The sequence below is a fragment of the Monodelphis domestica genome, chromosome 1, assembly GCF_027887165.1.
Source record: "Monodelphis domestica isolate mMonDom1 chromosome 1, mMonDom1.pri, whole genome shotgun sequence".
NCBI classification, from domain to species: Eukaryota; Metazoa; Chordata; class Mammalia; order Didelphimorphia; family Didelphidae; genus Monodelphis; species Monodelphis domestica.
In genome coordinates this window covers 472,584,744-472,610,500 of record NC_077227.1, presented here as the reverse complement: position 1 = coordinate 472,610,500, position 25,757 = coordinate 472,584,744, and the positions used below count along the sequence as shown (strand labels likewise).

Below are 25,757 nucleotides of genomic sequence, written 5' to 3'. Positions count from 1 at the left end.
AGAACCAACAAATCCCTTTGACCTCTAGGTCTCAAAGAGACAGCAGTCATGATTTGGAGGGAGGAAGCTTCATTGCACAAAAGGATGTACACTGACTCCCACTGGAGGATCTAGAAACGAATCACACTTCTGAATTAGTGTGACTTCACAAGTGGCAATATAGTACACTAGAAAAAGCACTAGTCCTTAAGGCAGAGGTTCTGGGTTCAAATCTCTTATGACTCAATCCTTCTGATTCTGGACAAATTACTTAATTTACCTGCACCTCTGTTTCCTCATATATAAAAAGAAGGGAATGGATTAGCTGGCCTCTGACATGCCTTCTAGGTCTAGATAAATTTAAGCCAGAGCTCCCACACACAAATAAAAAGTCATACTGATTCCCCTACTGGTACCCCAGGGCCACTGATGAGTTCTCATAATTCTCTGGGAGACTTATTTCAATCCTGTTTCCCTGTTTGTTTATTTTTAAGGATAAAATAAGTTTTTATTTATAGTCTTATACTAAAGGGGTGCACACACTACCTCAACAGTCCCTGCATATGAGGGGAGGGGTAGTAAAGCTATTGATTTTGTATTTAATGAATTCAAAAGTGGTCCTACCGAAACATTGCCTCTTGGGGCCTCTAGTTGCTATCTGCACTATTAGATTTCAAGGATTTGCTAGAGGCATTTTCTCCCTCAGATTTTTTTTTTGAGAGGTAGGGAATCTTCAGGGGTGGGAGAAAGATGGTAAGTCTTTTTATCTTTAAAAATTCTTGCTTTCTGTCTTAGAATCAATACTCAGCATCAGTTCCAAGGTAGAAGAGAGCTAAGGGCTAGGTAAATTGAGGTTAAGTGACCTGTCCAGGGTCACACAGGTGGGAAGTATCTTCTGTCATATTTGAACCCAGGACCTCCTGTCTCCCATCCTGTTTCTCTATTACTGAGCCACCTAGCTGCCCCTGTGGTGAGGCATTTAAAGGGAATATTTATTGTCTGTCAGTCTCCAAAAGACTAAAACCTCCCAGTATCAGCCCCTGAAAATAAAATTGGAGGGAAATTAGACTTTACCAAGCTCTATAGTCACCAGGACTCTGGTTTTCCTTCCTGAGTTAGGGATATATCATGACTTTTTAACACAAGAGTTCTCAAGGTCTGATTGGTAGTCTAGTGAAGCCTATAGACCGTATCTTAGAATATTGTTTTTAAACGTACAAAATAAAATATGTAGGATTACAAAGGAAACTAATTATACTGAAATACAGTTATCAAAATCTTAAAAACAAAAAACATATTCATAAACCCTAGGTTAAGAAACCTCATTTCAAAACATCAACTCCTTTTCTATTATGGCCTTTTAAAATTTTTTTACATCAAATCCTTTTCTATTATGGCCTTTTTTTTTTAAAGAAGTTTTTACTTTCTAAACAACATCCATAAAAATGTCCCCTCTGCCACCACATGGTAGGTCTGGAAAGGATGCTGGGCTGTTCAGGACTATACCAAAAGAGCACATGACCTGTTAGATACTACCAAGCTGGAAAAGCTTAGAGTATGGGTCCAGTGATGACTCTGATGTTCAGTAAACATTTATTAAGCCCCTCTTATGTGCCAGGCTCTCTGCTGAGCACTGAGGTTACAAATAAGCCCATTACCCTCAGTCATTCTTTTAGGTTGGATCCTTAGAGTCATTGCCAATATAGTGCCTTAGCCATAGTCAGTTAACCATCCATTTTCTATCAATTCTTAACTTTCAAATGTCTCCCAACTTCATTCTTTCTTTCTATTTCTACTGCCTCAAGTTTTCATTGCCTTTCCCCTGGATTATAATAACCCACAATTGTTATAAGGAGTTTTAGGGTTTGTAAAGCACCGTTTCTCTACAACCCAGTGAGGTAAGCAGCTCATGTTTTATCCCTGCCTATAAAGAACTACAGCATTAAAAGATTGTTCCAGTTCATATAGTTAATAAATGTCAAACTGGATCTAGCTCTTCTGATTCTAAGACTATTCCTTCCACTATAAAAGTAGTCATACTTTCTATGGTAGTAGCCTAACTGATCTCTCTCTCTCTCTCTCTCTCTCTCTCTCTCTCTCTCTCTCTCTCTCTCTCTCTCTCTCTCTCTCTCTCTCCCTTCATTCTGTTCAGTATAATATGCCAGATTAATCTTTCTAATGAACAACTATGATGACTTCATTTCTTTGCTCAAGTCTTCTTTGGCTCCTTGTGCCTACAAAAGGCCAGGATTCTTCATTCTAACATTTGAGACCCTTCTCAGTTTTGTCCTCATTGACCCTTCTCTAGACTTATTTCTCACTCTTCCCTATTATGAGTCTTACACTCTAACTGGGGCAGTCTCCTCACATGCCCAAGATGTAGTGGCAGTTTGAACTATTCGACTTACCTGAAATATACTTCTTCAAACTTCATCTTCAAGGCCAATCTCTTTCAGGAAGCCTTCCCTAGCCAATATTTGACTATATTATTTTATATTCTGTTATTTTGTATTAATTTATATTAATTTGTAATCTTCCCTTTTGTTTTCTCTGGAATGTACTGGAGAAAGAGTGGGACAGGGGTCAACCCTATTTCCAGGCTAATAGAGGGTGCCCCAAAGAGTAGGATTTGTCAATCAACAATACAGGAAAATATAGACTAGTAGAAGGAACATAAGAACATAAAATGTTAATGCTAAAAGGGAGGTAGAGGTCATCTGGTCTTGTTCCTTTACATTACTGAAGAAGAAACTGAATAATAGGAAGAAGTGACAAGTGACTGGTTTAGGGACACACATTGAGTTTCAGGTTTCCTGGAATCTAATCTTTGGGGCTACCATGTTTTTTCTCCTTTGTCCGTGTGTTCAGTCCCATACTAGAGGAAGACAGAAGTTATTTTGGTCTCTGCCCTCAAGAATCTCACTTTATTGATGGAGTGGACAGGGTAGAAGAGAAAACAATTCTATGTTGAACTATGCTCCACTAACACTGAGTATTTTCAGTAGTTAAGTAGTATTTAGAGAAGAAAGAAAGTAGTGCCTGTAGGCTGGAGGAGGTGGGCTTTGAATTGGGAGAAGGAAGCCAGGTAAGCCATTCCAGGTTGGGGGTAGGTGTTGTGGACAGAGGTGAGTGAGTATGGTCTATGCTGGATAACAAGGGTGAAATAGAGAGTGGATATTGGAGAGCCACAAAAAATGATGATGGGTAGATATAAAGAGGCCAGTTCACATGAGGCTTTGAAGGTCAGAAGAGAAAATAATCTAGTTAAATCAGTGCTGAAGCAGGAAGAGAAGGGATTTGGGGGTTTGGTTATACCTTGGAGTTTCTGAATTGAAAATCTTTTTTGAAAACAAATGGTAGAATTGAGCCCTCCAGCCCATGATTCCTTATTCTCCTGTCTCCTACTGAGAAATAGTTGGGTCTTTCCCTCATGGCTAGCATAAAAGAAATTTCTTTACCATCTAAATATGCAACCACTAGGAGATCTCTTTGCCTAAGATGCCCCGTCCTGGCTTCCTATGCATCTGTTGGACAGCCAACCCCCTGGGGAAACACTGTCCCCAGAGAAATGTTGCTGGGGGTTGTTTAGCCCACTGAGGCAAACGAGATTCATTTCCAGCATTTTACAAGCACACATTGTCATAAAACTTGTATGCTTATTATAATCCACCTCTTTGTCTTTATTCTTGAAAGTGGATCCTTGAGTCACCCTGGGCTTAGGCAGCTGCGTGAGGGGAGGGAAAGCCTGTTTGTATTCTGCTTTGTTTGAACTTTCTGGTTTCAACTTTCTGTGTCTCAGTGGATTCTCCTGCCTTTAGTCAGTACTCTCTGAGCTAATCATTATTCTAAATGCTTCCAGGCCTAGCTGAGATGCTTTGTTCTTGATGCTAACCCTTCCCTGCCTTTTAAATTTAACATCTGGCTGATGAGAAGTTTCAGGGCACTTTAGACCCTAAAACATGTTCAGTCTGACAGCAATGTGCCTCTTAGAGTGGCCCGAGCATTACCAACCTGAGGTATTCTTTCCTCTAATTTGTTCAGTTCATCAGAACATGTATTGAAAGTAAATTATATTATTTGCCATAAAAAAAATAAAGGATGAGCAAATGTTTACCCATTGGGATGCATCATGGTGAATACACATCTTCTTGCTTAGGGAAACTGTGGGCTTATAGTGATGATTTATACAGAGAGAGAAGAGAGATACTAATTTCTGGAGACATCTGGTTGGGAAAGAACTAGATAGCACCACATTCACTATTGAGTGCCACTTGTTTATATGCCCTTGCACTGTGGAGATGGAACATTTTAAGAAAGAGACTTGGTCCCTGCCCTTGGTGATCTCCCATTCTTGCTGGGCAGACAATAATAATAACATTAACATGCAGTTAGTTCTATGAAGCTTTAAGATTCACAAATTGTTTTACTTAAAGCATCTCATCTAAGCTTTGCAACAATGTAGTGGGGAAGGCACTGCTGCTTTTCCTCTCCACTTTTGCAGGTGGAAAAACTGAGCCTCAGAGAGATTAGGTGACCTGCCTTTTGGTCAGAAGTGGGATTTGAACCCTTGTCTTCCTCCCGTCCAGTGTATCCCCTCCCCACCACAACCACTGCCCAGTTCGAAGGAGGGTATCCTTTGATAATAATAGCCAGTATTATACAGGGTGTTCCCAAAAAAGTCTTATTGAATTTTTAAAGTTTTCAGCAAATGTTATGGTATTTGATTCTTACAATAACTGCGAGGCAGGTGCAGTTATTATCATTTCCATTTTAGAAATGAAAAAACGGAGTCTGAGAGGTTAAAGGTCTTGCCCAGGGACATGCAACTAAGTGTTTGAGGCAGGATTAGAATTTGTAATTTCCTGATTCCAAACACAACATCCTTAAGTTCCAGAGAGAATGTCTGAGATTAAAGGAAAAATTAAAAAGTCAAGAATATTTTTGTGGCTGGGAAACTGGAGGGTAATTAGTGAAGATTTCTTGCTTCCTTACAGAGGGTCTGAGTTCTAGTCAAGGGATAGATCTTCAGGGCACTTACTTTCTGGATCATGTTTTACAGTTTCAGGCCATCCCAGCAACCATGCAAATGCCATAGGAGGTGGAACAAGGACAACGTTTCCCAGAGAATACAGGAAATGTGGGGTCCTGGAGGCCTCCTGGTGACCTGGATTTTCATCCTGGGACTGGGCGGCACAGAGAGTTTCTACCGGCCAGGGTAAGTCATGGTCAAAGAGCAGGAGAAGGAAGAAAGAATGGGCGCAGAAATTTCAAATTTATTCTGATGGTCCAGATACTATTTCATAGTTTAAAATACCTGCCTTGGCAGAGCTTCTTAATTTGGGTCCATAAACTTAATCTGGGATCTATGAATTTGTATTATTTAATATTTTGATAACTGTATTTTAAGATTGTGGGTTTCCTTTATAATCCTGTTTCTCCTTCATTTAAACACATAATTTTGAGAAGGAGTTCCTAGGTTTTACCAGACTACCAACAGATACAACAGGGTACAGAACCCTTGGCCTACAGAATTGTTGGTCTAATTTGGGAGATCTGGAAGAGGGTTAAAAACCACCCAAGAAGCTCAGCCCCATGGACACTAAGTCACATCATAGGAATTCAGATTTATTATCTTCTGAGTCCCAGTTTAGATCACAACTAGAAAACCTCTTTTCCCAACCCATTTCCTTGAGTTAGGCTTGAGGGGGGCCTACAGGGATCCCATTTGTTGCTTCTGCTTCACCCTTGACGTTTTCTGCTCAGCCGTAGGATATGCTCCACAGCAGCTACCAGACAAACTGTCCCCGTCACAGAATCCTACCTCCAGAGGGTCTACCAGCCCTACATCACCACCTGCGAAGGTCATAAAGCTTGCAGCACTTATCGGTAAGCTGGATAGCCCCAGGAGAGCCAACTAAGGACACACACAATGCCAGTACAGGTCTCTCAACCACCATGGCTACTCCCATGCCCCTAATATCTATTCAGGCTAAAGTCGCCATATTGGGTACATCCATCAGCCAGCCAACAACAAATAACTGGGTACTTACTAAGTACTCATCCCTGTGTTGAAGGGAAAGCCAGAAGAAGACACTATCTCTATGTTTTGGGGAATTCATTTTATGGCTAGAGAGAGGAGATATAACACACAAAATAACTAGGGAATCAGGGGAAGGAAAGGCATAGTGGTATGACAGAAAAAAAGATTTGAATTCCAATTTTGGATTTAACTGCTAATTAGAGGTGTGATTTTGAGCAAAGGATTTTACTCCTTTGGGTCTCAGTTTATCCATCTGTAAAACTGGGAGATGAGACCAGGTGGTCTCCAAGAGCTTTGTTCTAATGTGGCCACAGATGAAGATTGCTTCATGTCAGTGGAAAGACATGAATTTTTTTGAAAATTTTTGAATTTTGAAAATTTGAATTTGAAAAAAAAATTCCTACCCACTTTGAAGAGTGGGTAGGAATTAGATAAGCATAGCATGAGCTAGTATTCTGTTACCCTCAGAGGGATTCTAGTTCAGATCCAAATTCCTCATCTTTCTTGCCCAACACAAGTCCAAGCTCTTTCTAGGGATAGCTAGCTCAGTCAACAACAAAAATGATTAAAGGCAACTAGCATTTACATAGTGTTTTAAGGAGTTTGCAAAGTGCTGTACACACAATCTCATTCAATCGTCACAACAGCCCTGGAAAGTAGATGCTCATTTGACAAATGAAGAAAGTGAGATTGAGAGATGCTCAATGACTTGTCCAGGTTTATATAAATAAATGTATGAGGGAAGTATTGAAATCAGGTCTGACTCCAAGTACAGTGCTACCACTAAATCAGCTGGCCCAGATAGACCCTAGAGAGGTGCGTAGACACCAGTATACCCTAGTAAGTTTAGCTTCAGTGGTATGGACAGGATTCAGTAGCATAGAATTGAGAATTATAATTAAAGATCTTTTCATTTGAAAATCATTTATTCACATAAAACACAGACATCATGTAACCATGGGAAAATATTCTAAATTAATTAAATGAAAAATAAATCTTAAAGATTGTTTATCTCAATCTATTTTATAGATGGGGAAACTGAGGCTAAGAGAAAAATGTCCTATCCAAGATCATGTAGCTGATGAATATAAAAACCAAAAATGGAAGCTGGATCTTTTGACTTTCCACTGCATCTTTTGGGGAATCAACTGGGCACACTTTTTCAAGGGTGGATTCATGGGGAATGAGGAAATCCTATTTTCCACAGAAAGACCACAACTTTGCACAAATATAGAATCAAGACTTGTCTGGAATACAGTGACATTGGAGGGCTATTGTGTTAGGGGTCATTTGGAAGCTAGCAATTATCTGGAATTTCCTGGGCCGAATGAGTTCTCCTCTGGTATCTTTTCACAGGACCATCTACAAGACTGCTTATCGTTACACATCTCAGACAGCCTCCCCACCCCAGTATGATTGCTGCCCAGGCTGGAGAAGAAGTAATGGGATCCCTGGTTGTGGCACAGGTAAGGTCTAGCCGCTCTGAGGGCTGAGCAAACCATAAAGAAAGAAAGGGTCCTTGAGTAGATAGGGATGAAGAAATTTTGTTTCTGGAAAATAGGATCCTGTAAGATCATAGAATGTTAAAAGAGTTGGAAGTTTTTTCTTTTCATTTTTGATTCAAATTTTATTTTTATTTTCATTTTCAAATGGGGAAACTGAGACCCAGAGAGGGAGAAGGGACTTGTATAAGGTCCTACAGACAGTATATAGGTTAACCAATATCCTCTGAGTGTCAGTTATGGAAAACCATGATCTGGGATGAATTAAAATCACAAACAATAAAAAAACACCAGGCTAGCACCTATTACTCATGATGCTTTGCATCTGGGAATTGACATCATCTAGGTTAGGTAAGACCAGAAAAGTAGGTGTGCTGGCCATGTGGCAAGGATCAAGGATAACTAATGAGATGATTCCAGTGCCAGCCTGATATTCATGTTACAGTAAGAGAATCAGAAGAAGGCCTCTGGCACTTTGGGTGCAGATAATTAATAATAATAATACATAACTGAGAAGTCACCAAAGAATGTGAACAAGAAAGCCACAGGAAGAAAATGCAAGAAGGGGCTGCAGTATACATTGATGGAGGTGATAGAAGTGGGACCCCATTCTCTGAAGTCTTGTATTTTTCATCAGTTAGCACTAGTTAGGCATAAATTGCAAAATCTGTATTGTTGATCGTTTTAAGTGTTGCATATTATTAATCAGTTATAATAGTCTTGCATGGTTCTGTTCTGTATTTACAATGGTTAAACTGGTCTTATACTGTACCCTACCCTCCTATAATTTCCCCCAAGATAAGAGCATTCCAGGGAAATAGTGAGGCTTCTCCTCTACTGGGGTTTTCTGCCTGGGGCATCCCAGAAGGCTCAGGGTAGACTATTCAGTAAATATGCAAACCGTGATCCACTCCTTGGGCTACTCCATCAGCCCCAAGACTTCTTCACCAATCCTGAGGCTATTTCATTGTCATAAGCCTCTTCTTCTTTCAAATAAAGTCTTTTATACTTCTGGCAAGAACCTATTCTTGGGGCAAGACCCTACTATAGCCTTTGGAGTGTTTTTCCCACAACAGAGGGAGTGTCAATACCAGGAACATCCTGGGAGGCACCAAAAGCCACAAAGGATATAGTATATAATATTAGTTACACAGAACTTAGAAATTTAGTAAATTCTTAGTGTCCAGAATTTAGTAATCTACTGGCATAGTACTCTGTTTGGTGAAGGGGGAATTTTCTCCTTGCATTCTTGAGGAATGCCCATTCTTCTTGACTATTTCATCACCCAGTTGCCTCCAGCATTAATGCTTTGATTTCTTTCCTCATATAGCAATATGCCATTCACCTTGTCAGAATGGAGGAAGCTGTGCCAGGCCTGGTAAATGCAAATGTTCTGCAGGATGGCAGGGAGATACTTGCCAAATAGGTAAGATTGTCCTTTCTAAGACGTGCCCAGGTCTGATTTCTATGTTAGTGATCCCTTTACAAAACACTATATTTTCCAGCATACTTTTACCTCCTTTATCTTGACAATTCTGTGAAGCTTCATTATCCCCATTTCTTAGATGGGGAAACTGAAATTTATAAAAGCTAAGTGCATTGTCCCAGGTCACATTGTTACTCAGTAGTAGAATTGGGGTTCCCAAATCTCCTCATGACTAGCCACAGACCCATCTTCTGGGCCCTGAGGATGAGAATTTTTCATCTGTTACATATTCTTGGGAAAGTACCTGTTGAAGAGATGCTTTCTCTGGAACTAGCTGAGCCCAGCCCCAGGGAGGCAGCCCACACGTCACAGGGTTAGGCGCAGGACATAAATCCTGCCTGTCCCACAAATGCCCACAAGCAGTCCCCTCCTGACTCATGTCTTGTATCCTGGAGAAGCCTCCTACAAGCTTTATTTCCTCACCCTTCACTCAGTGCCACTATTGCTTTAGGAGGGCAACTACATACCAGATTGTATGTAAGCTTCTTATGAACCAGGGATATGGTACCCACAGTACTGGCAGTTCCTGCTCCTGCATTCCAGGGGAAAATTCTTCCAGCATGGTCCCAGAGCTTCAAAACTGCCACTAAGGGCACAGCTAGGTAGTACAGTGGATTGAGAATCAGGCCCAAGGACAAGAAACCCTGGGTTCAAATCTGACCTCAGACACATCCTAGCTGGGTGACCCTAGGCAATTACTTAACCCCAATTGCCTAACCCTTACTGCCAGTATACAGTATTGACTCCAAGAGGGAAATCAAGGATTAAAAAAAAACCCCAACACAACTAGGGGAAGGGTGGACAGAGCAGGGAATGGAAAACTCAGAACCCCATCTTGATCATCTTTCTCCTTTCCCTCTATCTGTTCCAGATGTGGATGAGTGTAACAAGCCTGGTCATGGCTGCCCCCAGAACTGCATCAACATTCCTGGGAGTTACCACTGCCAGTGCCAGCAGGGATATGAGCTGTCTTCAGATGGGACACTATGCCAGCCCCAGAGAGTTTCCTCAGGAGTGACCTCAACTCTTAGTCCCACTGGGCAGCCTCAGCCAGGTAACATGCTGCCTGCCTCTTCAGATCCACAGAGGCTTCAGTGGAATTGGCAGAGACCAATCATGCTCCTGAGACTTGGTTAGATGGTCATTTGGTGGCACCAAATCCCAAAGTCCCAGATGCTATGTGTGGGGAGATCCAAAGGGTAGGAAATCTGGTCCTCCTATTCCGGAAGCTGGTTAGTAAAGTTGGGCAACTGGGACACAATAGCAGAAGTTATAAGGAGATGAGAGGGAGAGATATTCAAACAAGCTTGAGGAGTTCCACAGTAGGTTAAAGTGAAGAGGTGCCTCCTTTCCTGTCTTCTCTCCTCCTGGGGGTGAATGCTCTAGCCTTAAGGAGTCCTATCCTAGAGACCCTCTCCAGACCAGCTCATCATCTTGAATTCCTCCAGCCTTATCTTCCTGCTTCTCTCCATCTCAGAAGGGAAGCCAAGACACCGGCCGCTGACAATGGGTCATTATTACTTTTGGTACGCGCTGTGACACATCAAACTCGTACCGTGAGTAATAATGCGCCATTGGCAGCTTGGGCAGCAAGAAAGACAACATGGATCTCATCGATGGACTGGACCTTCTGTCTCCCCAGGTTGGAGTACAGTGGAGGACAGAGGTTGAGGGAGGACCTATGCATATAAGACACTAAGAACATCAGAAAACATAAACTGTAGACCCCTAAAGATCATCGAGGCCAGCCTCCTCATTTTACAAGTGGGGAAACTGAGGCTCCAAGTAGCATGGCTTGCTTGAGGGCACATACTAAGTCAGAACAGACAGAACTTTATCTGAATCTCTCCTTTGTCCCTATCATGTTCTACTTTGAATTATATTTATTTGAGTTATAGCTTCCCTAGTAGATTATAAGTTTCTTGAAGGCAGGAACTGTGCCTTTCATCTTTGTACCTTCAGCACTTAGTACAGGCTTTTGCAAATAGTAAGTGCTGGATTAATATCAATGAATTGTTGAATGAGTCAGCCAAGGCCTGATACCAAATTAATTTCTCTTTCCACTGCCCATAATGGCTAGCATCTCTGTAAAGCCTTAAAATTTGCAAAGATCTTTCATTCATGCCTGATCTCTGATAGATGAAAGGGGAAGCACACATAATAAAAGATGCTTCTGATGAATTGGGCAGATTTAGGGTGGACACAATAGACTTTTCTGGGGGCCCAGTAAATTGGGAATTTAGGTTTGTAGGAATCCAGAGTTTACTTACCATCCCTTATTGGAGAGGGGGGAAGGGGAGGGAAGGGAATAATAATTGTAGTGTTGAGTCTGTCTTTTTAACTTTCTGTGACTTGGTCTCCTTCCCATTCTCTGCCAGAGGCTTCTGATGAAATGAAAGAAGAAATACAAAAACTAAGGAGTCGAGTGGATATGTTGGAGGAGGTGAGCTTCTGGCAGCTTTCTCAGAACAGATCTCAGATATGAATAGAGGCATCAATAGAATTCCTTTCTCCAGAGAGAATCTACAAAGGGTACCTCCCTAGGATTCTGGGATCCCTCTATTCCCCCAGTCCTCCCTTTGCTAGTCTCTCACGTGTGTTTCGTTTCAAAGTAACTCTAGAGTCTAGTCCATATAATACTGCCCTGACCAGTGTGTTTTCTCTTAAGAGCATCATTAATTTATCATCACCAATGCTCACTTTGACATCTCCAAGCAGTTATGTGACTCACAAACCAAATGGTTTAACTTCAGAACCTCCTGGGGCTTAGAGCTAACTTGCTCATGGTCACACAGCTTAGCTAAAGTGTCAGAGGGAAGACTGGGGACCCGGAGATTCCTTCCAGACTAACTAGTACTCTATCCATAGTGCTATTGGAAGGCATAACCTGACAATATATCACTTGGCAGAAGACAGAAGCCAATTAGCTTTTACCTCAGCCTCCAGCCTCCCTCCATATCACTTGCCTAGGGAGAGCCATTTTTAAAAAGCACAAAACAGAAGCAACTGCACTATTCAGGCCAGTTAAATACTATCCATCTGGTAACCCAACCAGCAATACCGCCATTGCAAACCATAGAATGGATGGGTGAGGAGGGCCACCGAGAAGGGAAGCCCAGAATAAGTGTTAATGTTAGATTCCATTGACAGGGAAGAGAGGGAAAAGCCAAAGTCCCTGAACCTGGCGGAGCATAAACTCTGGACTTTGGGAGAGTTGACAAAATTCTGGTCTCCAAACCCGCCTCCCAGTTTGGGCTCCCTTGTGAGGTGAAACAAGCCTCAGGAAATTGATACATAATCAACCACAGTGATCAGAAGCCTCAGGCTAGGTGCCTGACATTCAATCTAAGCACCTACAGGTAATCAAAGTCCCTTGACTTTCTAACAAGAGAGAAACCAAACTGCAAGAAGCCTGAGACATTCTCCAAATACACTCCTCTTTCAAGTCACCTTGGAAGAACATTTTTTTTCTCCTAATTATTTCTCAACTCAATGCAAACTCTACCAATAAAAGGGGGAAGAGGGGCAACCCCAGTTATATACAAAGTTTCAATTTATTGACCAAACTTAAAGCAGAAAATACCAAATATTTCTTGATCCTGATGGAATAAAAAAAATACAATACTACAGAGAAAAGAAATGTATAAACACTATCAGAATATAGTAGCCTCTGCTCTTCCAGTCCTACCTTGTGGTTGCAGACCTTCAGAACCCCCAAATTCCTGTCTGATCCATTTTCCCTGGAAAAAGATTCAACTTATCCCTCAGCAAAGTAGTTTCTAGTTTTCTAGCCTGACTGAAAAGTCTCTCCTTTCCAGGGGGGTAATGTGGCCTTCTTATGGGCATTGAAGATTTTGCCACTAAAAATGATTCTCTCCAAGGTGAGATTTTTGCAGCCATAAGCACATATTTTGGAAGATGCCATCTTCCCTCTGACTCTTTAGCTAAGCCCAGGGAAAATTTAGAACAGAATTCAGCGGATAACATTTTTTGGTTCCATGCAGCTTTATAAGAGTGTGCCAGTTGTACAAATCAAGATTCTGTAAACTCATAATGAAAAATGGCTGCACTAAATCATCCATAGTCTCTTAGAATCCCCCAATCCTAAAATCTTAGAGCTGGAAGAAAACCTAGAAATTGTCTGTCTAGTCTAGGACTTCTTAACCTTTTTGTGTATGCCCTGGCCCCCTTAGCAGTATGGTGAAGCCTACCAACACCTTCTCAGATGAATAAAATAAAATACATTGGACTATAAAGGAGACCAATTATATTGAAGGTTATCAAAATATATATGCATTTTAAAAGTTCACAGACCTTCATCTCAAGAATTTGTTTGAGTTCCATCCACACTTCTTCATTTTATTTTTTAAAAACCCTTAATTTCTGTCTTAGAATGAATTAAAGAGTATTCATTCCAAGGCAGAAAGGTGTTTAGGATTAGGCAATTGATGTTAAGTAATTTCCCCCAGGGTCACACAGCTAGGTTGGATTTGAAATCAAGACTAATTCCAGGTCTTTCAATCCACTAGAGCCACCTGGCTGCCCTTCCTCCTCATTTTAGAAATAAGAAAACTAAGTAGGACAGCTAGCACTAGAATCCAAGTCCAGTGCTCATGTCTTCCTCCTCTTCCTGCTCCTCCCACCTATTACCACCCCCATTCAGTGACACATGAATTACTGTAGTATTTAGAATTAATTACTGAATTTTTTCCTTGGGAAAAAGCTGACTTAAGCAAATCTTTGAGCCTGGATTCATCAACGACCAAAACAATGGGCCAGATTACCTCAAACTCAAACACACCCAAGAACTCTGCTGAGTACTGATGGTACTAAACCTTGAGTAAATATTGAGGGTGGATGGGGGTTAGTGAGAATGATGGAGACACCAGCTAGAATGAGGAAGCTGGTATCTTCCCCTTTCCTGCCACTTAGAAGCTTTCACAGGGCCTCCATCTTTCCTCCCACATGCAGGTCTGGCATGGCTTATGACCTTGAAACCCTAGATAATGGTAGGTCACATATGCCAAGGGTGCGCCCAACTGATGGGAGAAAACGTTCCCTTTTCTTCTTCCCATAAAACAGCCCTACCTGACTGTCCTTACTGGAAAGGGGATGAATGCCACCCACTACCCCCCACCTTTCTGGGCAACCTGGTGTAGCCTGAACTGGAACAAGTGCTAGCTTGCTCAAAGTTCATGCTTGCATTTGGGTGAAAAAGGTAATGGTAGTTTCTTCAGACTGTGAATCAGTTTAGTCAGCTAAGCCCAAGGATTTGGAAACACTAAGGCATGGTGGGAAGAGTCCTGGATCAAGAGGCAATTTATCTAGCTATCAAGATGAGCACCTGTGAACCAGGCACCTAGTCCAAAAGCCTACAACTAATAAATAATCTTTAGTTCTTCCAGAGCAAGAGAAAAATCAGATTGCAATTGGCCCAGCATGTTCCACCAACACACATGCCTATAATTCTCACAGTTTCAGCAGTTTCACCTCAAGGGGGCACTTTCTCTTTTTTTCTTTCTTTCTTTCTTTCTTGCTCTTTTCTTTCTTCCTTCCTTTTTTCCCTTCCTGCCTTTCTTTCTTTCTTCCTGCCTTTCTTTCTCTCTTTTTTCTTTCTCTTTTCTTCCTTCCTTCCTTTCTTCCCTTTTTCTATTGTCATGCAAAGGGACACTTCTTAAAGTACTAGTTAATTCATTGCAAACTCTCCTGCTGATCAGTGAGAAAACCACCACATTTATTAAATACCTATAAGGGCAGTGGGTGCTATGGTCAATGGAGGACCAGGTCTGGAGTCAGAAAGATGAGTTCAAATGTAGCCTCAGACCCTTAGTAGCTATGGGACCCTAAACAAGTCACTTCACCCTGTTTGCCTATTTCCTCATCTGTAAAAAGAGCTAGAAAAGGAAATGGCAAACCACTCCAGTGTCTGCTAAAAAAACTCCAAATGGGGTCACGAAGAGTCAGATACAACTGAAAAATACAACCATCACTGTGTAGATGGGGGATGGTGTGTGCAGTGCCTAGAGGAGGCCATCTTTGGAGTCAGAAAGAGTTGGGTTCTAGTCCTTCCTCTAATCTACACTGGCTGCTGACCCAGGGAAGTCACTGAACCTCTCGGTATTTGAGGCAGCTCACCAAGACTACAAATAATTGTAGATGAATTATTGGTCTGTAATAGAGAAGGGAATTTCCATTCTTGGGTTCCCCTAACTCATGAAATCGCAGGTCTAACCAAAACAAAGCACCCACATATCCCAACACTCATGTGCCTAGCACTGTGCATGCACAGTAGACTCAGCGCTGCCACTGATTTGCTGTGAAACACTGGGCAAGTCCCTGGGCCTGTTTCCTGTTTTGAATGGAAAAAATAATTCCTAATCTACTTCCTTTCCAGAGTTATCAGACTTTCAGACTATCAGATCTTGAGGCCTTAACGATCATGGGAGCTAATGAGATCATGTGCTTTGTATAGAAATATGATTAGAAAATAAGTGTGGGGGGACAAATGGGTGGCATAGGGGATTCAGAGCTCAGCCTAGAGCCAGGAAGGAGGTCCTGGGTTCAAATTTTGCTTCAGACACCTCCTAGTTGTGTGACCCTGGGCAAGTCACTTAACCCCCACAGCCTAACCCTTATCACTCTGATTTAGAACCATTATTCAGTACTAATTTAAAAATGAAAGGTACAGAATTTTAAAAAAAGTATATTATTACTGCTTCTTCTCCCCCTGGGCTAGTCACCTCCCAGTTAGGCTCTGCCTGGAGACTTACAATCACTGTCTCCCCTTTCCCAGAAGCTTACACAGCTTTTCTCGTCCCCTACCCTCCGCAGTAACATGAAAGCATTCCTTCATGCCTTACCTCTAAAACCCTGTATTTTAACTACTTTGTGTGTGAGTATGTGTGTATGTATTATGTATTTATTAACTTTGTGCTATATATTTCTGTACATATTTGTCTCCCCCATTAGAATATAAGCTCATTCTAACTGAATATAATTCCTTGTGGTAGGGATTGCTTTATTCTCTGCCCTTGTAGCCCAAGCACCTAGCATAGGCTTGGCATACAGTAGGTGCCTACTAAATCCTCATTGATAGCTGAATTTACTGCTTTTCCTCTAGAAGCTGCAGCTGATGCTGGCTCCCTTCCACAGCGTGGCGCCCCAAGTCTCAGAAGATGGACCTTCGGACCACATGAGCCTTCTGGCCCACTCCTTCCAGCAGCTGGACCGTATTGACTCCTTGAGTGAGCAGATTCTGTTCCTGGAGGAACGCCTAGAGACCTGTAAGTGAATGGCAACCCTCCCTGGTGTGGCCAGCTCATCATCTTTCAATGTAGTGAGTCCTTTTCCTCCACCACTCTGGGAGTTCCTCAAAGGCAGGTACCCAACATGCTTTGGGGTGATTTCTTCTGTTTGGTTTGGGTGTGTGAAGACCATAGAGCTGGGGCCCCACCTGGAGAAGAAAGCCCATGGATGGTCATCTTTCCTGTGCCAGGAGAGAAAGCCAGAGCATTGAGAGCCCCATTTCCATGGTTTGTAGTAGGATTTTTTTATAGTCCCCCAAATTTTAATCATTTTATTTGAGAAGCAATCAGTCCACCAGATGCATGACAAAACAAATACTGAATTTGCCATGTGTATATATATATAAAAGTTGTGAAAATCAGATAAATTAAAAAAAATTAAAAAGAAGGGGTGTGGATTCTGGGTTCCTTTGCCCCGAATTGGTAAGTCTCTTCTCTGCTTCTTCCTGGTGTTTAGGTTCCTGCAAGAACAAGCAATAAGAGATGCCCAGCCAAGCCCAGAGTCCTTGCTTGGCAGGGGATTGAGAATGGAGGCCTCGAATGGGACCACAGAGAACCTGCCACATCTTTTCCTTTTAAAGATGTCTGTACTGAGTACAAATCTCAAGCCATATACCACTCATCTTCAGGAAAATAGTCTGGACTCTTTCCCACAAGTAGACCAAGCAGCAGGCTGCAAGGGATAGCTTGTGATATTAGGATGGATTGATACCCAGCCTTCTTTTATCCTTCTTCCATGACCCAACCTCCCATTTTTTCTTTTCCCTCATTAAGGGTGGGACCTCATCCTCCTTTCCCACTACCCTGTTTCTGGAGTGATGACAAAAGGCTTCTCCACCCCTGCTACCATGTTATTGAGGTTGGAGAAGGCAGGAATCATTGGCACCAAGGAGCTATGATTACCTAGGTCAGATTAAGTGCCAATCTGGCAGGGACCATTTGGGAGAAGCAATGGTTAGAACTTGGGAATGACAAACAAGATACAATGGGGGAAAAAACAGGGCATTTGGAGTAAGGGACCCAGATTCTAATCCTCCTGCCATTTACTGTATAGTCTTGGCCAAGACAGTTAGCCATTTTCTTCATTTATAAAAAGGGGGAGATAGTCAGTGGTCCCTGTGTTCCTTTCTGCTCCAGATCTTTGGATTCTTCTGTTTCACAAGAAGTAAGAAAGAATTCTAAATTTGAAGGCAATGTGATAGAAGAGAAGGAATGTTGGGATCAGGAGAGATCTGGGTTCAGATCCTGTCCCTCACATTTCCTAGGTATGCTACTTAATCTCTAAACTCCTCAGTTTTCCCTTCTATAAAATAGCAGAGACACCTGAAGTGACCTACTTACTTCCCAGGGCTGTTGTGAGGATGAAAGGAGACAATGAAGATACAAAGCACTTTGCAAACTTTCAGATGCTCTTGAAATGACAGTTATTAGGCTCATTCTCTCCGTATCTGCAGAGATCATGGGCCCACGATACCCCAGAGTTGAAAGGCCCTTTAGGGTTCATCCAGTCTAATCTCCCCTCCATAACATCCCAAGATGGAGTACATCCTAAGCTGTCAATAAGAGGATGTGAACAAATTTCTCTCTTCCACCGTGAGGATGAGCTGTCCCTAGCCATGCACTATTTCCTGTTCCACCATGTTATCAACAGCCCATGATTGTGTGACATGACTACTTAAGCATGCAGAAGTGTCTAAGGAACTGGGTGGTTGTTTTTTTCTCCTCTCCTATGAATCCAATCCACAAATTGAGCTCATAACCTTGTCCCCATTTGTCCTGTGACCTGAGACAAGGGTAGGAAGCCCCATCTTGAGTCTTGATTGGTCCCAACTGCAATGATGTCCTTCCCTCCCTCTTCCTCTTCAAGCTGCTCCCTACTTGGACACCAGCCCCTGCCCCTGGTACAGCTGATGCCAAAGTTTATTTCTGAGCTGTGTTGTAAGGGCAGCCTGCATAGCAGCATGGGGATGACTCACCCATTTGTCATCCAAGACCTAGCCAAGAGCAGGCTGTCCGGGGCACGGAGGCAAAGGTACGAGATCTCTTCCCCACTGACCTTCTGCTACCATCCTGGTGCCTGACTCCCAGCTTCAGGACGGGCAGGAGGAAGGGAGGCTCCCCCACGCAGGGAGCTTAGGAGGGCAGCGGTGCCCAGTGGGTAAAATGGTACACTTGTATCTCATTTCCTCCCTGGACCGATCCATCCAGAAGCCATTGGTATTTGTTTAATGCTGTGTCTAGTCTAACCTTTGTACAAAATAAAAACAAAACAAAACTGCAATCAGATTGGGATATTTGAGTGTAGCATCGTGGCACCTGGCTATGCTCATTAAGCCTTAAGAACATGATGATTTAGGCAGCCTTCTGGAAGGCAAGACTGACCCTCACCATGTTTTTCCTTTGAAATTTGGAGCTGGGGGACAGGGAGTGGCGGGAGTGACCTCCCTTGTTTGTGGCTATTTCAGGACCTATGTCCCTTTGTGGCAGGGCAAGGAGGGAGCACACCCACGCCCCTTGGAGCATGACCATTTCCACTCTGCTGGACACCAGGAAGACACATCAAAAAGGAGCCACTCCATGCCATGCACCATTACACTAGCTACACAAGTGTTGGCCAGTAGGAATGTGGGCCTGGACACGATACAGGGAAGTATCACCAGGAAGCCTTCCCAGAGACAGAGCAAGATACAAAGTTACTAAAGGGAACCAAGTCATGCACTGTGTACATGGCTAGTGTTTAGGACCACAAGCCTCCATGGCAATTTTAGGGAAGAGAAGAAACTGAAAGTCAAGCCCTGGACCAGGAAAACCTAAGTCATCAACAATGCATGACTTTTACTTTGACTAAATCTCTTGGGCTTCTGTTTCTCCATTTTTAAAATGCCCTGGTATGGAGAAATTGGGGTAGCTCATTGGATAGAGAGCCAAGCCTGGACATGGGAGGTCCTGGGTTCAAATCTCACCTCTGATACTTCCTAGCTGTGTGACCCTGGATAATAAGTCACAAAACTTTCATTGTCTAGTTCTTACCTTTCTTCTGCCTTGAAACCAACAATATTGATTTTAGGACAGAAGATAGAAGTTAAAAATAAATAAAACCAAAAACCTGTGTACTTTCTTCAAAAGGTTCCTGAGAAGGTAGATGCTATGGGTCAACAATTTAGTGACTTGCCCAGGGTCACACAGCTAAAAACATCTAAAGTAGGATTTTAAGTCATCTTTCTGACTCCAGACCTGGGGCTGTAGCCACTTAGCCACCTAACTGTTCCCACTGAACTACCTTTACACCAACGTTTTAGAGTGCCAATCTTCATTATTAATTCTTCTTATATTTTTTAAAGCTGTGCCTTCTTAGTATAGATTCAAAGACAGAAGAGTGCTTGTAAGGCCTAGGCAGTGGGGGTTAAGTGACTTGCCCAGGGTCACACAGCTAGGAAGTTACTGAGGTAAATTTGAACCCAGGACCTCTTGATTTCAGGCCTGGCACTCTATCCACTGTGCTTCCTAGCTGCCCCTATTCCCATCTTTTAATCCTTAATAGTTTGTAGGGAAAACCTCAGGCTTATTTGGATTTGGAGCATTCTTTCATATAGTTAATAGTTTATAATTCTTCTTTTTGAGAATATCTTTGATGTCTCTATTGGGAAATGAATATACACATGTATATTTACATAAACTCAGGGCAGTTATGTGGTACAGTAGTGTCTAGCCTGACTTCAAACCTGGCCTCAGATGTTTACTGTGGGACCTTGGACAAGTCCCTTAACCCTTTTGGCCTCAGTTTCCTCATCTGTAAAATGGGCTAGAAAAGGAAATGGCAAATCACCCAATGTCTTGGCAAAGAAAACCCTACATGGGGTCCCAAAGAATCAGACACGACTGAAAACAGCTAAATAACAAAAGTATACTCTGTTGTTTCTGTTTATTATATATACATCGATTGCTCATTGTTTCTATATCTTGGATATCCAACCTTTATCTGAGAAAAATGATACAGATATCCTTTTCCCCATGCCACCTCTTCCTTACTTTGGTATTCTTTACAAATCATTTTCATCACAACACTGAGAAATGTGGTTCAAGGATTATCATCTCCATTTTAGAGATGGGGAAAGTGAGGCTCAGAGAAAAGTCCCATAGCTAAGGTATGCAGCTACCCATCAGTATCAGGACTTCTCATTCCAAGGCAGAAGTGCTTTCTTCCCAGCATAAAGGCTGCTGGTCACTTTGAAAAAAGGTTAAAAGAAGAGTCCAAACACAATAATCAGCCTGGCTTCATGAAGAGAATCCTGGGTTCGGATCTTTCAGACCCTGTGGGCTGCTGGAGGCAACCTGCACTGTAGAAAGGAAATTTCACTGGTTTTACAGTCTGTGGAAATGGGTTCGAATATTCGCTCTGTCATTTGCTTTTTAGACCTTGGGTAGAAACCAGGTGGTGCAGTGGTTGGTGCTGGACCCAGCTTCTGGAATTCTGCTTTGTGACCCAGGGCAAAGTCATTTAACCTCTGTTAAATGAGCCTGTTTGCTCATCTATGACATGAAGGGGTTGGGCCTGATGATCTCCAAGTTCCCTTCTAATTCTGAACCTATGATCCTAAGTCATAGCAATTGTCCATTGGAGTTCCTGAATCTGTAAAACACAGGGGATTGGGCTAGATAATGGGTTCTTAACTTGGGTTACGTGGATTTCTAAGAGATTCGTGGATTTCAGGGGGAGATCTAAGAATTTAGATGGGAAAAAATCTTTTACCATATGGTTTCCTTTGTGAGCCAATGTATTTTAATTTATGCATTCTTTTTTTAAAAACCCTTATTGTCTTAGAATCAATAGTGTGTTTTGGTTCCAAGACAGAAGAGTAGTAAGGGCTAGGCAATGTGGGTTAAGTGACTTGCCCAGGGTCACACACCTGAGGCCAGATTTTCTGAGGCCTGGTTTTCAATCCACTGAGCCATCCTGCTGACTCCTAATTTATATATTCTGAGAAGGGATCCATAGACTTTGCCAGACTGCCAGAAGGCACCATGTCACATAAAAGGGTTAAGAATGCTTGGAACAGATGATCTTGAATGTTTCTTTCAATTATAGTTAATCACTATAATTCAAAGGGGTTGTGATTAGCATTAGCAGAGAGAATTTCCATAATGGAAATTCCTATGTTAACAAAATTATAGATCCTTCATAAATTGATGTATAAATGCAATTCTGACACTGGCGCATGCTGAAACGGTTGCAAACTTCATTTATTCTTTTATGTTAAGCCTGTGTCTACAGGAAGCCAGGACATCCTAGGCTTCCTAAGCCCCTCTTAGCCTCCAGGGATAAATAAACTGCTTTATCATATAGTACTGCCTACTATACAATCACAAGCTGCCAAGTGTCAAGGAATGAACTCATCAGGCACTTTCAGGTCAAGAATCCAAGAATCTGTCTCAGTTAAAAGTTGTAACTTTTACGAGGTGTCACTCACCTCTCTCCAGAGTCAGAATCCCACTTAAAGTTTCCCAAGAAACAAGAGATTATGGCATTGATGAACTTTGGGAAGAAGAGGAGGGAGCTGGCTATAGATAAATCTATGATCTAGGGATGTCTGAACTTCCTGCCTCCAGATTCTCTTGGCTCCTGTTCATCTTCCTCACAACTGCTAAAGCAATTTTTCTTATGCTAAGATCTGACTACCAACACTCCCATTCAATAAAATCCGGGGGATCCCCAGGACCAGATACCAACTCATCAACTGATTTATTGAATAATTAATTGAATATTGAAAAACTGGTCCCAGCCTAGCCTTCCAGCTTTATATACATCATTCTACTTCCCACATTCTACAAGCTAGCCAAACTGGCCTTTCCACATATACTATACCCCTTCTCTTGTCTGTTTTTACACTGATTTCATGCCTACAATGTTCTTTTACCTCTGCCTGAAAGAAATTCTTTTTAAAAGGAAACCCAGCGATTTCTTCCCCTTCTAGCTGCTGGTACTCTCCTTCTCTAAACCACTCTGAATTCACTTCTGTTTTCTTTTATATTTATCGCATAACACATATGTGTACTTATCTCCCCAGGTAAAATTTAAGGTCTGTGAGAATAAGGATTATTTCATTCTTTCTTTTGGTATCTTCAGAGTTGGCAAAAGGCCCAGCACACAGGAAGCTCTCAATAAATGGGACCTCTAAGGTTCCTTCCAGCCTTGATTCCTATGTTCCTGAGATAGCCTGGCACAGTAGTCTCCTGGTAGGCCTCCTTTGTCTAAGTATAAAAAATTAAGCTTCTGTTTGTGGCAGATTTTCAGTTTTCTTCTTTCTAAGCCAAGGCCATAAGTACTACCTCTTCTATGAAGGCTTCCCAGTCCTTCCAACTTCCCAGCTATGTCCCCTTTGAAATTTTCTGAGAGTACTTTATCTTTCTCCTTTGTCCCTATTATACTCTACCATGCTTTACTTTTATCTATGTACATATTGTATTCCACTGCCACCCTAGAATATAAGCTCTTACAGCAAAGAGAATGTAGTTTTTAAATCTTTGTACCTATAGAATCTAGTGTCTGGCACAAAGAAATTGATAAATGCTTCTTTGTACAAATAAAGGAACAGTTAAGTGGTTCAGCGGATTGGAAGCCAGGCCTGGAGATGAGAGGTCTTGAGTTCAAATATAACCAGGTAATTCCCAGCTGTGGGCCCTGGGCAAGCCACTTGAACCCAATTATCTATCCCTTACCACTCTTCTGCCTTGGAATACTTGGTAACAATTCTAAGATAGAAGATAAGGGTTTAAAAAAAAAAAAGAACCTATCTTTTTGGTGATACCCTCTCTTATAAACCTCTTCCCAGGAATAAAAAAGATGCAACAAGTAATACCCTAAAGATGGGAGGGAGGTCCCGGGTTCAAATTTGACCTCAGACAATTCCTTGCTCTATGACCCTGGGCAAGCCACTTAACCCTCATCATCTAGCCCTTACTGCTCTTCAGCTTTGGAACCAAAGATGGAAGTTAAGAGTTTAAAAGTTTAAAAAAATAAACAAAGAGAAAAAAATCATGAAGAATATTGTAGGCCACTGGTAGAGTTGTGAATTGATCCAACCATTCTGGACGGCAATTTGGAACTATGCCCAAAGGGTGCTAAAAGACTGCCTGCCCTTTGATCCAGCCATATCACTGCTGGGTTTATACCCCAAAGAGATAAGGAAAAAGACTTGTACAAGAAGTCTTTGTGCTGCTGCACTCTTTGTGGTGGCCAAAAATTGGAAAATGAGGGGATGTCTTTCTATTGGGGAATGGCTGAACACATTATGGTATATGTTGGTGATGGAATACTATTGTGCTCAAAAGAATAATAAAGTGGAGGAATTCCATGGAGACTGGAACAACCTCCAGGAATTGATGCAGAGTGAGAGGAGCAGAACCAGGAAAACATTGTACACAGAGACTGATACACTGTGGCACCATTGAATGTAATGGACTTCTCTACTAGCAGCAATGCAATGATCCAGGACAATTCTGAGGGACTTATAAGAAAGAACATGATCTGCATTCAGAGAAAGAACTGTGGGAGCAGAAATGCAGAAGAAAAACAACTGCTTGATCACATGGGTTGATGGGGATATGATTGGGGATGTAGACTCTAAATGATCACCCTGGTGCAAACATCAACAATATGGGAATAGCTCTTGATCAATGACACATGTAAAACCCAATGGAATTGCTCTTTCACTATTGGGGGGGGGGTGGAGAAGGAAAATATGAAATCATGTAACCATGGAAAAATATTCTAAAGTTAATTAATTACATAAAATTTTTTCAATTAAAAAAAATATTGTAGGCCAGATGTTTCCTGGGGGCAGCCTTTCATTCCTGAGAATGCAACCATGAAATAAAAACACATCACTGAAAGAAACTAGACAAGGCTTATAACTTCCCACCTTTCAAAGATTTTGCTGTTGTTGAATCACAAGATTTAATAGCTTAAAACGACTTTTGGTATGTCCTGCTGAGGTTCCTTAGCTACCCTCATACACAATCTGCTTGACAGCTGGCTGTCTTCTTATGGGGTTGTTAGAAGATCAAAGCTGGTGGGAACCTAGTAAGGTGATCAGTTCTGCTTAATGCTAATTACCACTTCCAAAGAGTAGGAAGCCCAATGTACTGGAAAGAAAACAAGACTTGGAATTAGGAGAGACCGGTACTTAACCCTTCCTCCAACAATTATTACTTGTGTGTGTTTGAACTTGCATTTCCACCTAGGCTAAGTGTAGGTAATGGCAGTACTTCCTTACCTCACAGGGTTTTTTATGAGAACTGGCTGAGATAATGCATGTAAAATGGTTTTTTAGCCTTGAAATATTATGTAGATAGGGAAAGGGAGGGAACTAATATTTGTTTTGTTATTAAGTGCTTACTAGGCGACAGGTACTTTACAAATATTATCTCAAAGTCAGGCATTATGTAGCAACCCCTCCCTCATCCCCATACACCCCCCCCCCTTTTAAACCCTTTATCAGTTCAAAGGTGAAAGAACAGCATAAGGGTTAGGCAACTGGGGTTAAGTGACTTGCCCAGGGTCACAGAGATAGGAAATGTCTGAAGCCAGATTTGAACCTAAGACTTCCCATTTCCAGGCCTGGCTGGAACCTAGCTGCCCCTACCTTTTAGTGGGCTAAGAAAATCCCTAATGAAAGTAATCAATTGAAAAACTTAAGATCAACAGATGGTGGGGCAGCTGGGTATCTCAGTGGTCTGAGTGAGGCCTAGAGATGGGAGGTCCTGGGTTCAAAATCTGTCCTCAGACACTTCCTAGCTGTATGACCCTGGGCAAGTCACTTAATTCCCATTGCCTAACCCTTAGCACTCTTCTGCCTTGGCACCAATACACAGTATTGATTCTGAGATGGAATATAAGGGTTTAAAAAAAATCAACAGATGAAATCTGCTTATCTGAGGACAGGAGAGGGCAGGAACTATCTAATTTTTGTCTTTATATCCTCAGTTCCTAGCTCAACACTTGGCACTTAGTAAGTACTAAATAAATACTTATTGGCTAATTGGCCTTACTCCGTACAACAAGGCTTAGGCTTATAAAGAAGTATTTTTCTTGTGAAATTAAATTAATGGAAAGATTCATCTTCTGAAAAGTGCAAAGGCCTCTGGGAGGGATGTGTGTTAAATCTCCGGCGAGAGTGGGGCAAAGGAAAGTTTGCCGATTTCACAACAAGCCTGTTCGTCACATCTGCCAACATGAAAATCTCTATGGACGTGGCCTCTCTCTAGGGGACATTTCAGATGATGACTCAATTGCACGAACAGTTAGGCCTTCCCATGGAGGCTGCAGGGGTGTGTGTGTGTGTGTGGGCACAGCATAAAAAAGCAGGTCCCAGGAGAGCCATGAGGGTCGAGGCTTCAACTTGAACTTGGTTTTTCCATCTATAAAATGGGGAGAACAATGTGCCTCT

General features: G+C 42.0%; 2 protein-coding genes and 1 non-coding gene across 6 annotated transcripts in view; 2 read left to right on the top strand and 1 right to left on the bottom strand.

Annotated features, from left to right (window-relative positions):
- The window catches only part of EGFL7 (EGF like domain multiple 7), a 30,438-nt gene extending 11,846 nt beyond the window's left edge, over nucleotides 1–18,592 (top strand). For 3 of the 4 annotated variants that reach the window (XM_007475301.3, XM_007475300.3, XM_007475302.3), the window contains 8 exons: nucleotides 5,039–5,194; nucleotides 5,743–5,865; nucleotides 7,376–7,485; nucleotides 8,852–8,947; nucleotides 9,879–10,061; nucleotides 11,386–11,450; nucleotides 16,128–16,290; nucleotides 16,769–18,592. In XM_007475301.3, coding sequence (XP_007475363.2) covers nucleotides 5,115–5,194; nucleotides 5,743–5,865; nucleotides 7,376–7,485; nucleotides 8,852–8,947; nucleotides 9,879–10,061; nucleotides 11,386–11,450; nucleotides 16,128–16,290; nucleotides 16,769–16,791 — 843 coding nt within the window. In that variant the 5' untranslated portion in view covers nucleotides 5,039–5,114 and the 3' untranslated portion in view covers nucleotides 16,792–18,592. Of the gene's footprint in view, nucleotides 1–5,038; nucleotides 5,195–5,742; nucleotides 5,866–7,375; nucleotides 7,486–8,851; nucleotides 8,948–9,878; nucleotides 10,062–11,385; nucleotides 11,451–12,157; nucleotides 13,264–16,127; nucleotides 16,291–16,768 lie in introns of those variants that run through there. The other variant, XM_007475303.3, reaches the window with a different exon arrangement.
- MIR126 (microRNA mir-126) lies at nucleotides 10,516–10,584 on the top strand. Its single transcript, NR_034974.1, has one exon. It is a non-coding gene; the product is annotated as a microRNA mir-126 (primary transcript).
- Nucleotides 14,515–25,757, bottom strand: part of AGPAT2 (1-acylglycerol-3-phosphate O-acyltransferase 2) — a 35,879-nt gene continuing 24,636 nt past the window's right edge. The window contains exon 6 of the mRNA XM_056812684.1: nucleotides 14,515–24,453. Within this exon, the coding sequence (XP_056668662.1) occupies nucleotides 24,401–24,453 (53 nt within the window). The 3' untranslated portion in view covers nucleotides 14,515–24,400. The remainder of the gene's footprint in view (nucleotides 24,454–25,757) is intronic.